The 16,278-nt window shown below is 39.0% G+C and overlaps 2 protein-coding genes across 3 annotated transcripts in view; one reads left to right on the top strand and one right to left on the bottom strand.

Moving 5' to 3' along the window:
* LOC124796259 (UDP-N-acetylglucosamine transferase subunit ALG13 homolog) overlaps positions 1 to 10,031 on the bottom strand; it is a 34,907-nt gene extending 24,876 nt beyond the window's left edge. Inside the window, exon 1 of one of the 2 annotated variants that reach the window (XM_047260364.1) lies at positions 9,903 to 10,031. In XM_047260364.1, the coding sequence (XP_047116320.1) occupies positions 9,903 to 9,989 (87 nt within the window). In that variant the 5' untranslated portion in view covers positions 9,990 to 10,031. Of the gene's footprint in view, positions 1 to 4,704; positions 4,891 to 9,902 lie in introns of those variants that run through there. The other variant, XM_047260367.1, reaches the window with a different exon arrangement.
* A 172-nt stretch (positions 10,032 to 10,203) lies between these two features.
* The window catches only part of LOC124795578, a 308,534-nt gene continuing 302,459 nt past the window's right edge, over positions 10,204 to 16,278 (top strand). The window contains exon 1 of the mRNA XM_047259649.1: positions 10,204 to 10,420. The gene's annotated coding sequence lies outside the window, so the exon portion shown is untranslated. The remainder of the gene's footprint in view (positions 10,421 to 16,278) is intronic.

Below are 16,278 nucleotides of genomic sequence, written 5' to 3'. Positions count from 1 at the left end.
CTGAAATTGTACAGCAGAGGAAAGAATGCTGGACCTCACAAGCTACCAATACGATTCTACACAGAGTAGGCAAAAGAAGTCGCTCCTTTTCTAGCAACAGTGTACAGGTCTCTTGAGCAATGAAGCATTCCTAATAGTTGGAGAAAACCACAGATAATTCCCATTTTCAAGAAGAATCATTGAACAGATGCACAATACTATAGGCCTATCACTGACCGCTCTGTTGCAGAATTTTAGAATATGTTTCATGCTATTAAGACACATCTACAGAATGAACAAGGTTGTATACATGGAAGAAGCCTGGAGATACTGACAGGTTTCAGATAGATCATATAATGGTAAGACAGAGATTTAGGAACCAGGTGTTAAACTGTAAGACATTTCCAGGGGCAGATGTGGACTCTGACCACAATCTATTGGTTATGAACTGTAGATTAAAACTGAAGAAACTGCAAAAAGGTGGGAATCTAAGGAGATGGGACCTGGATAAACTGACTAAACCAGAGGTTGTACAGAGCTTCATGGAGAGCATAAGGGAAAAATTGACAGGAATGGGGGAAAGAAATACAGTAGGAGAAGAATGGGTAGCTTTGAGGGATGAAGCAGTGAAGGCAGCAGAGAATCAAGTAGGTAAAAAGACGAGGGCTAGTAGAAATCCTTGGATGACAGAAGAAATATTGAATTTAATTGACGAAAGGAGAAAATATAAAAATGCAGTAAATGAAGCAGGCAAAAAGAAATACAAACGTCTCAAAAATGAGATTGACAAGAAGTGCAAAATGGCTAAGCAGGCATAGTTAGAGGACAAATGCAAGGATGTTGAGGCTTATCTCACTAGGGGTAAGATAGATACTGCATACAGGAAAATTAAAGAGACCTTTGGAGATAAGAGAACCACTTGTATGAACATCAAGAGCTCAGATGGAAATCCAGTTCTAAGCAAAGAAGGGAAAGCAGAAAGGTGGAAGGAGTATATAGAGGGTCTATACAGGGGCGATGTACTTGAGGGCAACGTTATAGAAATGGAAGAGGATGTAGATGAAGACGAAATGGGAGATATCATACTGCGTGAAGAGTTTGATAGAGCACTGAAATACCTAAGTCGAAACGAGGCCCCGGGAGTAGACAACATTCCATTAGAGCTACTGACAGCCCTGGTACAGCCAGTTCTGACAAAACTCTACCATATGGTGAGCAAAATGTATGAGACAGGCGAAATACCCTCAGACTTCAAGAAGAATATAATAATTCCAATCCCAAAGAAAGCAGGCGTTGACAGATGTGAAAATTACCGAACTATCAGTTTAATAAGTCACGGCTGCAAAATACTAATGCGAATTCTTTACAGACGAATGGAAAATCTGGTAGAAGCCGACCTCGGGGAAGATCAGTTTGGATTCCGTAGAAATATCGGAACATGTGAGGCAATACTGACCCTACGTTGTATTTTAGAAGCTAGATTGAGAAAAGGCAAACCTACGCTTCTAGCATTTGTAGACTTAGAGAAAGCTTTTGACAATGTTGACTGGAATACTCTCTTTCAAATTCTGAAGGTGGCAGGTGTAAAATACAGGGAGTGAAAAGCTATTTACAATTTGTACAGAAAGCAAATGGCTCTTATAAGAGTCGAGGGACATGAAAGGGAAGCAGTGGTTGGGAAGGGAGTGAGACAGGGTTGTAGTCTCTCCCCGATGTTGTTCAGTCTGTATATTGAGCAAGCAGTAAAAGAAACAAAAGAAAAATTCGGAGTAGGTATTAAAATCCATGCAGAAAAAATAAAAACTTTAAGGTTCGCCGATGACATTTTAATTCTGTCAGAGACAGCAAAGGACTTGGAAGAGCAGTTGAACGGAATGGACAGTGTCTTGAAAGGAGGATATAAGATGAACATCAACAAAAGCAAAACAAGGATAATGGAATGTAGTAAGTCGGGTGATGCTGAGGGAATTAGATTAGGAAATGAGACACTCAAAGTAGTTAAGGAATTTTGCTATTTGGGGAGCAAAATAACTGATGATGCTCGAAGTAGAGAGGATATAAAATGTAGACAGGCAATGGCAAGGAAAGTGTTTCTGAAGAAGAGAAATTTGTTAACATGGAGTATTGATTTAAGTGTCAAGAAGTTGTTTCTGAAAGTATCTGTATGGAGTGTAGCCATTTATGGAAGTGAAACATGGACGATAAATAGTTTGGACAAGAAGAGAATAGAAGCTTTCGAAATGTGGTGCTACAGAAGAATGCTGAAGATTAGATGGGTAGATCACATAACTAATAAGGAGGTATTGAATAGAATTGGGGAGAAGAGGAGTTTGTGGCACAACTTGACTAGAAGAAGAGATCGGTTGGCAGGACATGCTTTGAGGCATCAAGTTATCACCAATTTAGTATTGGAGGGCAGAGTGGAGGGTAAACATCGTAGAGGGAGACCAAGGGATGAATACACTAAGCAGGTTCAGAACGATGCAGGTTGCAGTACGTACTGGGAGATGAAGAAGCTTGCACAGGATAAAGTAGCATGGAGAGCTGCATCAAACCAGTCTCAGGACTGAAGACCACAACAACAACACAGAGTGAAAATCTGCTCTGTAGGAATCAATGTGGATTTTGCGAACAGTTGTGTGAAACCCACCTCACTCTGTCTGTCCCCACGCTGCACAAGGCAGTAGATGCAAAAGCCTATGTTGATACTGTGTTCCTCAGCTTCCAGATGGCATTCAGTACAGTCCCATACAGTTGGCTAGTAAACAAAATAAGAGTGTACAGAATATCAGACCATTTGTGTGATTAGGTTGAAAAGTTTTTGCAGATGATGCTGTCATATAGCCTACAACGAACTAGCAACAGAAGAAAATTGTGTCGGAATACTTGGTGCAGGGACTGGCAATTGACCCTCAATAGAAACATATGCAACATTTTGCACTAAAAAGGCAGAAAGCTCCATTATTGTATGATTGCACAATTTCTGAACAATTGCTGGAAGCAGTCATGTCCATTAAATATCCAGGGGTACATATACACAGCAAGTTAAAGTGGAACAGCCACATAAAACTAATAACAGGTAAAAATAAAACAATGAAAAATCCATGCTGGAATGTAACAACATTATTAAAAGGAAAGTTGCTATTCACCATATAGCAGAGATGCTGAGTCACAGATAGGCACAATAAAAAGACTGTGACAAATACAAAACTGAGGTCTCAGTTGCCCGAGACTGCAGTCATGCGTGTGTGAGAATTGTGTTTGCATGAGTGTGTATGCATGTGTCTGTCATCTCTAATTTTGACGAAGGCCTTACTGGCTGAAAACTGTATTTGTTGCAGTCTTTTTATTGTGTATATCTGTGACTCAGCATCTCCGCTATAGGGTGAGTAGCAACTTTCCTTTTCATAATATAATAACAGGAAAGGCAGATGCCAGACAGATCCGTTGGAAGAATCCTCATAAAGTTTGGTGTACCCATGAAGTGCTAGTTTGAGCAATGCTTTAATGTTGCTCATCAGTCTGAGACCTTCACCAGATATGATTGATAGAGTGAACAGAGAAAATTCGCAGAAGAACAGTGTGTTTTATTACAGGTCGTTTTAGTAAGCATGGAAGTGTCCCTGAGATGGTGACCCAACTCCATAGACAGACGTTACACGAGAAGCGCCATGCATCACGCCATGGTTTTCAAAAGCAGACATTCTTAGAAAAGTCAATCAATATAGTGCTTCCTCCTATGTATCTCTCACGAAAAGGAGGCAAGTGACAGTGGTAAACAATGTGCCGTCTGCCACATACCACAAGGTGGTTTGCAGAGTACAGATTTAGATGTAAGATTGCAGAAAGTGCTGGACAGAGCTGTTGCCTCACCTAGAGTTTGCTCTCCAGGCAGTAGGCTATTAGGGTCATACCATTGCCTAGAAAGGAATCAAACCTGACCTGTTTGACCACTGTGGCTGTACCAGATCAAAACGTTTAGACAATTGTTCATGCTGTCATAACCCAATGGTTACTAAAATTTCAAGCTCTTGTCACGGACCGAGCGAGGTGGCGCAGTGGTTAGACACTGGACTCGCATTCGGGAGGATGACGGTTCAATCCCGCATTCGGCCATCCTGATTTAGGTTTTCCGTGATTTCCCAAAATCGTTCCAGGCAAATGCCGGGACGGTTCCTTTGAAAGGGCGCAGCCGACTTCCTTCCCCGTCCTTCCCTAAACCGATGAGACGTATGACCTCGCTGTCTGGTCTCCTTCCCCAAAAAACAACAACAACAACTCCTGTCACGGCCTGGGCTTCAAATTCCATGTGGGAACTGCTGACAACTGTGCAGGTTCAGGGGGTAAAAAATTATCGACTAGTCCATACTGATGCAAATGTAAAGGTTGTATTAAGAATGTACACTGAACCATTGGCAACTGATGCCACGGATGCACAAAGTGGCAGCAGAATGAAAAATAGTTATAGGACTGACAAAAGAAGTAAAAGATGGACCAAACCTGACAATTGGTAGTCTGTTAGAGTGGGAGAAATATTTTAAAGCCCTGCCAACAGAAGGACACAGTAGAAGAAAATAAAATGGCACATGAGAGAGAACCAGTACATGGAAATGTGCAAATTGTGTTAGAGAGGTATGGCCCAAGTAGTCTGTATAAATATCTAAGCAGTGTGTTTAATAGAATTCATGCAGTATGGGGAGGAAATTTCAGCAGAATGGTACTTACCATGTCTGAACTCTAAGAGATGTAGAAAAGGAAGAAAACAAGCTTGGATATTATCACTGTAGCAGCGTAACAAGATGAATTAGCAGGCTTTGTTGTTGTTGTTGTGGTTTTCAGTCCTGAGACTGGTTTGATGCAGCTCTCCACTACTTTACCCTGTGCAAGCTGCTTCATCTCCCAGTACGTACTGCAGCCTGCATCCTTCTGAACCTGCTTAGTGTATTCATCTCTTGGTCTCCCTCTACGATTTTTACCCTCCACGCTGCCCTCCAATACTAAATTGGTGATCCCTTGATGCCTCAGAACATGATGTCCTACCAACCTACCCATTCTTCTCGTCAAGTTGTGCCACAAACTCCTCTTCTCCCCAACTCTATTCAGTACCTCCCCATTAGTTATGTGATCTACCCATCTAATCTTCAGCATTCTTCTGTAGCACCACATTTCAAAAGCTTCTAGTCTCTTCTTGTCCAAACTATTTATCATCCATGTTTCACTTCCATACATGGCTACACTCCATACAAATACTTTCAGAAATGACTTCCTGACACTTAAATCTATACTCGACGTTAACAAATTCCTCTTCTTCAGAAACGATTTGCTTGCCATTGCCAGTCTACATTTTATATCCTCTATACTTCAACTATCATCAGTTAGTTTGCTCCCCAAATAGCAAAACTCCTTTACTACTTAAAGCATCTCATTTCCTAATCTAACACCCTCAACATCACCCGACTTAATTCGACTACATTCTATTATCCTCGTTTTGCTTTTGTTGATGTTCATCTTATATCCTCCCATCAAGACACTGTCCATTCCGTTCAACTGCTCTTCCAAGTCCTTTGCTGTCTCTGACAGAATTAAAATGTCATCGGCGAACCTTAAAGTTTTTATTTTTTCTGCATGGATTTTAATACCTACTCCGAATTTTTCTTTTGTTTCTTTTACTGCTTGCTCAATATACAGACTGAACAACATCGGGGAGAGACTACAACCCTGTCTCACTCCCTTCCCAACCACTGCTTCCCTTTCATGCCCCTCGACTCCTTTTAACTGCCATCTGGTTTCTGTACAAATTGCAAATAGCCATTCGCTCCCTGTATTTTACCCCTGCCACCTTCAGAATTTGAGAGAGTATTCCAGTCGACATTGTCAAAAGCTTTCTCTAAGTCTACAAATGCTAGAAACGTAGGTTTTCCTTTCCTTAATCTTTCTTCAAAGATAAGTCGTAGGGTCAGTATTGCCTCAATTGTTCCAATATTTCTACGGAATCCAAACTGATCTTCCCCGAGGTCGGCTTCTACCAGTTTTTCCATTCGTCTGTAAAGAATTCGCGTTAGTATTTTGGACCCGTGACTTATTAAACTGATTGTTCGGTAATTTTCACATCTGTCAGCACCTGCTTTCTTTGGGATTGGAATTATTATATTCTTCTTGAAGCCTGAGGGTATTTCGCCTGTCTCATACATCTTGCTCACCAGATGGAAGAGTTTTGTCAGGACTGGGTCTCCCAAGGCCGTCAGTAGTTCTAATGGAATGCTGTCTACTCCCGGCACCTTGTTTCGACTCAGGTCTTTCAGTGCTCTGTCAAACTCTTCACGCAGTATCATATCTCCCATTTCATCTTCATCTACATCCTCTTCCATTTCCATAATATTGTCCTCAAGTACATCGCCCTTGTATAGACCCTCTATATACTCTTTCCACCTTTCTGCTTTCCCTTCTTTGCTTAGAACTGGGTTTCCATCTGAGCTCTTGATATTCATACAAGTGGTTCTTTTTTCTCGAAAGGTCTCTTTAATTTTCCTGTAGGCAGTATCTATCTGACCTCTAGTGAGATAAGCCTCTACATCCTTACATTTGTCCTCTAGCCATGCCTGCTTAGCCATTTTGCACTTCCTGTCGATCTCATTTTTGAGACGTTTGTATTTCTTTTTGCCTGCTTCATTTACTGCATTTTTATATTTTCTCCTTTCGTCAATTAAATTCAATATTTCTTCTGTCACCCAAGGATTTCTACTAGCCCTCATCTTTTTACCAACTTGATCCTCTGCTGCCTTCACTATTTCATCCCTCAAAGCTACCCATTCTTCTTCTACTGTATTTCTTTCCCCCGTTCTTGTCAACTGTTCCCTTATGCTCTTCCTGAAACTCTGTGCAACCTCTGGTTTAGTCAGTTTATCCAGGTCCCATCTCCTTAGATTCCCACCTTTTTGCAGTTTCTTCAGTTTTAATCTACAGTTCATAACCAATAGATTGTGGTCAGTGTCCACATCTGCCCCTGGAAATGTCTTACAGTTTAAAACCTGATTCCTAAATCTCTGTATTACCATTATATAATCTATCTGAAACCTGTCAGTATCTCCAGGTTTCTTCCATGTATACAACCTTCTTTTATGATTCTTGAACCAAGTGTTAGCCATGACTAAGTTATGCTCTGTGCAAAATTCTACCAGGCGGCTTCCCCTTTCATTTCTTACCCACAGTCCATAGTCACCTATTACGTTTCCTCATCTTCCTTTTCCTACTGTCGAATTCCAGTCACCCATGACTATTAAATTTTCATCTCCCTTCACTATTTAAATAATTTCTTTTATCTCATCATACATTTCTTCAATTTCTTCGTCATCTGCAGAGCTAGTTGGCATATAAACTTGTACTACTTTAGTAGGCGTGGGCTTCGTGTCTATCTTGGCCACAATAAGGCGTTCACTATGCTGTTTGTAGTAGCTTATCCGCACTCCTATTTTTTTTTATTCATTATTAAACCTACTCCTGCATTAACCCTATTTGATTTTGTATTTATAACCCCGTTTTCACCTGACCAGAAGTCTTGTTCCTCCTGCCACCGAACTTCGCTAATTCCCACTATATCTAACTTTAACCTATCCATTTCCCTTTTTAAATTTTCTAACCTACCTGCCCGATTAAGGGATCTGACATTCCACGCTCTAATCTGTAGAACGCCAGTTTTCTTTCTCTTGATAACGACGACCTCTTGAGTAGTCCCCGCCCGGAGGTCTGAATGGGGGACTATTTTACCTCCGTAATATTTTATCCAAGGTGATGCCATCATCATTTAACCATACAGTAAACCAGGCTTTATGGGGGGATTTTTTAACCAAGAATGGAGAAGATTACAACTGAATTGGAAGAACAGACAGGTCCTGTGTAGATAACATCTTTATCTTATGACAGATCATGGAGAAGAGATTGGAAAGGAATCCGAGAAGTCATTTGTTTTCCATATGACACAGTGTCGTTAAAGATATTGTTTGAGTAGTTGTGGTCACAGGAACAGCCAAAAATATATGTAAGAAGTATCATAAATCCCCACAAGTCAGCAGAATTTGCCATTAGAGTGAGGAAAGAAATTTCTAGAGAGACCTCCAGAATAACTAAACGTCTGAAACAAGCTGTATGTATGTGCACAATGCACAGGATCTCTGGGGTAGAAAGTGCATGCCAAGGAGGATTAAAGTAGGGAACTAGTGTATGTACACACTATTCTATGCTGTTCATCAGGATGCAGTAGTAAATGATAAAGATGATATATGTTACATGCTTAGGAAGTTGTAACACGAATACAAAAAGTGGGGTAGAATATATGTGTTGCAGAGGGAAGTAACTTGGACATGGGCAGACCTTAAGTTAAAACTTACAAAGAGTTTAGTAGCATCCTATTACATGATGGAAGATGTGACACACACATTCAACAACCGATCAGGCAGGAAAGGGCAGCTGTCTAAAAATTAAATCGTCTTCTTTGCTATCTAAAAATTAAATCGTCTTCTTTGGTCCTCAAACGTGAGTTTAAAGGTTAAAATGGTATTATAAAAATGTACTGTGGAAGCAACGACAAGTTAAGGTAGTTCATATTGTGAACTCACAGAATAAAATAAAAAAAGAGACTTTAGATCTTCAGAAACAGACTACTTGAGAAGAGCACGTAGAATTGCCTGATTTGAATGCATAAGAAATGAGGAAATAAGAGGAAGGATGAAGACCTTTTAGGCTACAGAATAGAAGACAGGATGGTTACAGTACGTTATATGCATGGAAGAGGCAGATGTCCAAAGAGAGCACTTTCATGGCATCCTCCTGGAAGGAGGAGGAGGAGGAGACCACAAGAAGGGTGGCTAAAGGGTATCCAAGATGTGCTAGGAAAAAGGGGAATAGAAGAGGATGAAGAAGAATGGCAAGATTGAGGTGCTTAGTGACACAGATGCAGCAACAACTATAGAACTCCACGACAAGAAAACACAATATTAATAGTAGTGTTGTGTAGCTAATGCAGCTCTGTATAATCAACTAATGTCAAAAAAGCTGCACAAATATCAAGTCTGATCTTTTACACTTTCAGACTAGTGCAAAGCTTGGCAACTTGCTTTAATTGTTCAAAAACTTTACTGAGTCTCGAAACACAAGTATGTAGTATGGTGTGCTACAGTATCAGTCAGGTGTAATTGGAGTGCTCACATAACCTGTCATGGGCAAAGCAGTTGCAACACTTTTTTCAATGGTAGGATGCCAGGGGAAAGCCACTGATTTACATACGACGTTGTTTACAAAACACTTGTGCGACCGTTCTACAATACTGCAGTAGTGTCGGATCCATACCAAACAGAACTTAAAGTGTTTTGAACGTATACACTGATGGGCAACATGAACAGCTTCAGGTTTGTTTGAACCGCCCGAGAGCGTCACGAAGTGCTGAGAAACGTGAACGGTATCATGTTTATGCGGCGAATTCACATTTCTCTGACGCTTTAGCACAGCAAACTATAGCCTATCACCATGACAAAATTTGGCTACTTAAATAAGTTTAAGATACTTTGCCTACTAACAAGCTGCAGAACCACAAACTTGCCGCTATGTTGTTATGTTCTGGGAACTAGATATCCATCAATGTATCCTGGAAGTGTTTCCAGTGTGATATATACAATCATTAACTTTTTTGTTCACAGACAAATATTTATTGGATTAGTTGTAAATTCTCATATTTTGCCGAGCTCTCTCCGGTCAAGAACCCACATTATCAATCAAATAGTTGAAAGGAGGAGTGTAACACAATATAATACGGCATGTTACTCAGTACACGTAAATTTCGACCCAGTACAGAATTTTGGAACTGGAAATATTAAACTATAGCAGAACCAACTTTCTCCTTCAACTACACTTCTAATTAGGCCACCACTCACACGTAACACTTCTTCGGAGCAAACTACTTTTACTAGATGATCGAATTTTGTAGTGCCAACAGTAACGAACACACGTTTTTGCACCATACTTTCGTTAAAACTGATGTTGTGACGTAGTTAGATCGTTGATAAACATTGAGCTACGTATCGATAGTGTGTGTGCGTGTATATGTGCGTATTGTGATTATCGAATCAGCAGTGCCTTGCGAGAAATGGTGTCGAGGTGTGGGGTTTTGTAGGTGAGTAAGCGTTTTGACAAATTTTGTGTTTGGTATAGGAAACGAATCCAAGTCTCCTTGTGCAAAAGTTGTTATCTGTCATGCAGAAATACTGTGTATATGACTACTCGTCTCCATGAGTACAAATATCGTCGTTTTTTTTTGTGTGTTTGACAAGTGACATGTTAGCACATCGGGATGGATACCATACATGATGTGAAACATAATTGTGGGCTGTGTTCCTGTGTATTGCATGTAATTTCGGTAACTGTACGTTTCGACCGTGATGCAGTTTGATAGGTAAGAATCCCCTCGGGGTTCTAGTGATTTATCGAAATTTTGTTTATGTGAAGTATACTGAAGAAAAGGTAGGGCAAGGGGGGGTGGGGGGTTACATTACGTATATATATGAAGAGAATGAACAGAACCATAGATCTGCTGCTAGTCAAGTGCTATTTTTTTAATAAAACGCTGTTACTGTAACCCTTGTTTTTAATTTTAATATTTTTATTGTAGGCTTTGATATTTTTTGTGACCATTTTTGAGTATTACATCGATGTTTACATTTACAGTTAGTTGTAATCTCATGCTGACTACACCCACGGTGACTTTATGTTGTCACCCGGAGGCATTGAGAAAGAGAAATTGCGTATAATTGAACAAAATTGCGAACGTGGAAGATTCATATTATTGGAATTTGATTGTAAGAATCAGTGTATTTTCTACTTAGGATCAACATAGTTAAATAAAATTCCTGGGCAAAATACATATTGGCGTTTACAAATCCAATTGCACATCAGTTGAAAACGCGTGAAAAAACATATCGAAGAACTAAAATGTTATTAAGAGGAACAGCATGTAGTTGTGACAGCATACTTGTGACAATCAACACTTTGTGTGGTATAAATGTATGCCAGTCGAGTTTTTCAGAATGTATGCGGGAGTATAGTTATTTGTAAGCAACAAAATTTCACGTGAAATTTGTAACTTATATTTGTCCTTTATCTGCATAAGATGTCACAGGATCCAGGCAAAATAAATGCGAAATGAGTAGGCCTGAAAATAAAAAACAATAAGATAAATATGTTATGTAATCAACATATTTTACACAAAACTGTATAAATTAACAATTGGGTGATAGAACTGCTTGGTGAGGTTTTTTATTTAGGTGCAATTGAATGACAGCCGAATTGACTGCAAGAGAAATAAACAGAAAAGTTGGAATGTGTGGAGTGTTTCTGATAAAATAGATAGGGCTTTTTTTTCTTTTCCTTTTTTTAAAAAAAAAAAAGATAGAGAAACTTCCAGCATGTGTGAAATTGAAAATTTACAGTCTTTATGTTGCCAGCTTTGAATTATGACAGTGAGATATGAACTTTTACTATGGAATTGATTTATTCAGAAACTGGAGGTTACTAGGTGAGCAGTGAAGATATGCACCTTGGGAAGCAGTGTTGGGGAGAGGAAAACTAAGTAATGTATCAAGTAACAGAAATGATTATTAACCGTAATAGTGACTGCCATGAAAATGAAGTGGGAATCAGTAAGACATGTAGTCAGGCAGGAACAAAATAAAATCATGGTAAGCAGGACATAGCACAAGTTAATTGGTGGTAAGTGGGCAAAGGATGTTTTTTTGAGTTCAAAAGGTTGGAATAGACTGGGGAACAAACTAGTGGAAGGTGAGTAGACACAGGAACAACGTGTATTCATGTGGCTGAATTCCATAACAAATGTGGAAGTGTAGAGGGGTTCCTGACAGGCAGTATTCATGGTGTCAGGTGTACTAACCTCTTTAATATTGCATTGCTTTTTTTTTTTAATTAAAATTTTTGTTACAAGTGTTTCAAAGTTTTACCTTGTTCACTAAAACAGGTTCTAGGCCAGCTTAGTGCACTTGATTTAAAACCTTGCTTAATGTGATAAGAATTCATCAAGGATACTATAAGGTACATGTTATTTAAAAGTTGCATAATTACTAAGGCAAATAATTATACCAATAGATGTAGGGAAGAGCTGTCTGATGGAAATTCGCATTGGAGTTCTACAGTGTTCCATCTAGGTACACCACTGTTGCCCCATATATATTTATTTATTCATAATTGTATATACAAGAAGCCGAACTATAATCTTATAAAAGTTACTTGCACTTGTTAGTGTACACTTTATACATTGGAACTGAATCCATCTGATCAGAGCCCTGTGCCACATGCAAACTATGTACTGTTGCCATACAAAACATAGTTCAGAGTTTGAGCAGTGAGTTTGGGGGGAGGGAGGCAGGTAACTGCAACAGGCAGTTGTGTTGTATTTTGGTAACAGCCTGTGTTGACTATTGGATATTTGGCGAACAACAACATTTGTTCTCTGATTGATGTGTTAAACAAGCTTTAACTGAAGAACACTATGCTTATAGTTTCACATGGCAGTTGTCAGTTAGCTAGTAGTTTCAATCAATTATTTAATTGGATAGATAAAAAATCTACTCACCAAGTGGCAGTGGAACACACACGTAAAAGATGGTTGTAATTGGCAAGAAATTGCTTCTCATCCTGTACGGTAAGTTTCCCCTGACCGGCAGCTCTGGGTGGCTGTCCTGAAATCTAACCCTCTTCCTAGACCTCTCCAGTCCTTATCCTTCACCCCTCTTCGTTCACCTTCAACCCTTATGTCTGAAGAAGGAACCACTGGCTCAAAAGCTCGCCAGTTACAACTGTCTTTTATAGGCTCCTATGTGTTTCCTGCTGCTGCCTGGTGAGTAGATTCTTTTTTCTCTCCAATTAAATAATTTTGTCAACAGTTGATTGTTTTTGTTATTATATTAGTTTGAATCAAATTGTTGTGTTTTGCACAGTAATATAATTGGCCCTAAGAGCTGTGCAGCAGCAGATGACATGGTAGATAATATTTATCACGTGAATTTCTGTGAAATAAACAAATGTGTGTTCAGTGCTTTCCAGAAAAGTTGTGAACAACAGTGATATGTGTAGTGCATAGTCTCGAGGCATTGCAAGCTTTGAAATCATATAAAATAACTAAATCAACTTATTTTGCATATCTCCTTCAGTTATACGTAATGCTTAATCACTATGGGTCATTCCATGTCAAGGGGACCAGGGATTCCCACTAGACTATCTCCAAATGTAATGAAATTTGGTGTGAAGATCCTATATGGTCTTTGATCGTTATAAACCAAATTTCAGTTCATTATCATTAGTGGTTGACTTTTTAAGGGCTTTTAAAAGAGGCTACTCATCTATGTGTCAGGTGTGAAGGTGCAAATGTGCTAAGTTTGCTAGACTTTTACAAAAAGTTCTAGCAACCATTTGGTCATTTGCTTAAACATATGAAAACAACTTTTTATTCTGAATCGCACCATGGCAAAAAATTAGAGATAGATAGATAGATACAAGCCTTGTAAGTGGCTAAAAAATTCATCATGCAATTGTGAGAGCCAAGGTTTCACTGACAACTGCTATTTTTCCTATAAACCAATCCATCAAAACTTCATGTGGTTATTCCCATATATGATGTCTATATAGAGATGAAATTTAATTTACATTTGATGCCTAGATGAAAAGATGTGCATCTGCCAAAATTTTCTATGTGCAAGCTGTAGGGTGTTTGTGGGGGGGGGGGGGGGGGGCAATTTATTGCTTCAGCACTTCAACAAGATTGAAAAGTGAAATGTTTTGCTCATTGAATTTCATAATGCTACTGGTAATTATTCTTCTTAAATCCGTTTCAAACATTTAACTTAATGTATGCTATAAAGACTAGTATAATGCATAGCACAGCAAATGTGGAAAACAAAAATTCTAAAACATCAGTACCATTTTTGGTTAAAAAGGTCTACAGTTTTGTCAAGGACAGATTGAGGACAACTGTGTTGTCTTCCTGATAATGATGATGCTTTTAAAGTCAATAAACTACGTTGCTCATGACTCCTGCAGCTGTCTTAAGCAATTGGCCAGTGGAAGGAAAAAGCAGAACCATGTGGGTGGATAAAGCTGATGAGTACACCTTGTTGTTCATGTGAAACTTCACATGTTTCCAACCCATCAGAAATTGCCATACATACATGCAACATACCATCCTGGTTGTAAACTTGCAATTGATATTGCATCTGTATATCGCACACCATCCTCTGTGGATATGATCTTATAGTAAATTTAAACAAAAAAACTGTTAGTCTTACTAACTAAGCCTAAATATAAGTACCAAAGAATCTTAATTTTTGGTGATATTAATATGGATATCAGGGTAAAGAGTCATATAAATATTGGAATTATTAGATAGCTTAAGAGCTTTTGATTGTTATTGTCTAAATGATAAGCTTACTAGATATAATGCATGATTAGACAATATAATAAGTAATATCCATGAAAATAATATTGAAGTTAGAGTAGTCAAGTTAGGCCTAGCTGACCATGATGGCCTATGGATTACAGTCCCAGTCAGCATTCCAGATGAACAACACAAAACTGTTAGACCTATGAATGAATGCAACATAGGAGAGTTTAGAACTAGATTAAAGTCAGTTAACTGGAATGACATGCGTGTGAATAACACAAGCAAATTATTTATAGAGGAAATTGCAAGAATATTTGATGAGTGTTGCCCCAGATTAGAATAATAACCAAGCTCATAAACCACAGAGACTAAATAATTGGTTCACACCATACCTCTACAGCATCAGGATTATGCTTCTTATGTGTAAGGACAGATCTCATAACAGCAGCGAGTACAAAGAGATGTACACTTGACAGCAAAAAAAAGTGGGTCACTGCCGAATACAACCAACATAACGTAGCTGTGTTGCAGGTCCTCTAAACACCAAAACCCTGTGGGGTACAGTCGTGTGACTACACACAATGGGTACCGCAAGAGACTACTAGAGACCAAAGGTCTTTATGGCAGTCAGTCTAAACGTCAACTAATATTGTCATATAAAACATGTTAGAAAACACGTTCTTAGCGATCAGACACCCCCATACCACTCATAAACTAACCTTAATTACAACAAGTGACATTCCAAAAGTTCTGAGAAAATGTATTATTTTACATATATCGCACAGTAATCCTTAGTCAAAATTAAATACTTGAGACAATATATGGAGTTACAAAGCTGTACGGCCATTGGAAAAAGTTTTTCGCTCTCAAAAAGGTTTTTCGTCTACGTGGTGAAAGTCGCTCAACGGCGAGTGGCTCTGGAAATTCGATATTGGACAAACCAGTAAAAAAACCCTGTTAACGGCAACAACCACTCTACGGAAATCTCAACATTAACAGCGAATCACCAGTAATATCATTGTTCTCATAACACATCAACAGCTACATGTACACAAATTTGAAGTTTAAATGGCGTGACCAACATTGTCGTTCTGGACCTGGATTCAAACCAGGCATCTATAGCCATTGCTAACTAAGCTAAGCTTTATTTGGGCCTTATTGAGACCCGATCACTAGACATAAAGAGACGTGAAGTATAGACTTTTGCACCAGTATCAGTTATCAATTCAGATCCTGAAAATAAATGACGAAAATGTTTGTACTGAACTGGGAATCCTGTCATAACAGTTACCTTCCTGGGAACTACCCCCAACGACGTATAATATGGTGTCATTCACAAGGAACAAGGGATGCTCATGTTTAATGTTGAAATGCCATCATGTAAAGCTTGTGACAGGGATGCGAACCCAGCACCTAATCGGATTGTTAACGAAGTATGTAAAATCAGAAGTTAAATATCAAATGTTTTCACCAATAGCGAGATTTTGGAACGTTTAATGATGATAGAATTGTTTTTGCCTGACTGGGATTCGAACCCAGCATCTAGCGCCGTCGTTTTCTAGCCACGAACAGATGATAAATAGCTATTGTTGGTTCACCAGTAGTGAGATGTGCGCGTGTTTAGCTAGACATCAGGCGACAAAAAGTTCTGTGCTGAATGGAATTCAAACCCCGCACACGTGGTCAAGAAGACACTTTAACTATCAAATTCTTTTCCAATAATAGCTAGGAGTGGCATGTTTGTACTTTGAATGATGTGATGGAAAATACTCTGCTGGCTAGAAGTTGAATCCACAACGTATCGTCATTGGTGATTGCAACAAACACAACATCAAACCCAAATCCTCAGTAGGATGGAGAGGAGT

This window comes from Schistocerca piceifrons, chromosome 4, assembly GCF_021461385.2.
Source record: "Schistocerca piceifrons isolate TAMUIC-IGC-003096 chromosome 4, iqSchPice1.1, whole genome shotgun sequence".
In the NCBI taxonomy this organism is placed as follows: Eukaryota; Metazoa; Arthropoda; class Insecta; order Orthoptera; family Acrididae; genus Schistocerca; species Schistocerca piceifrons.
The sequence above is the reverse complement of the archived record's forward strand: the minus strand, read 5'-3'. Positions and strand labels throughout refer to the sequence as shown.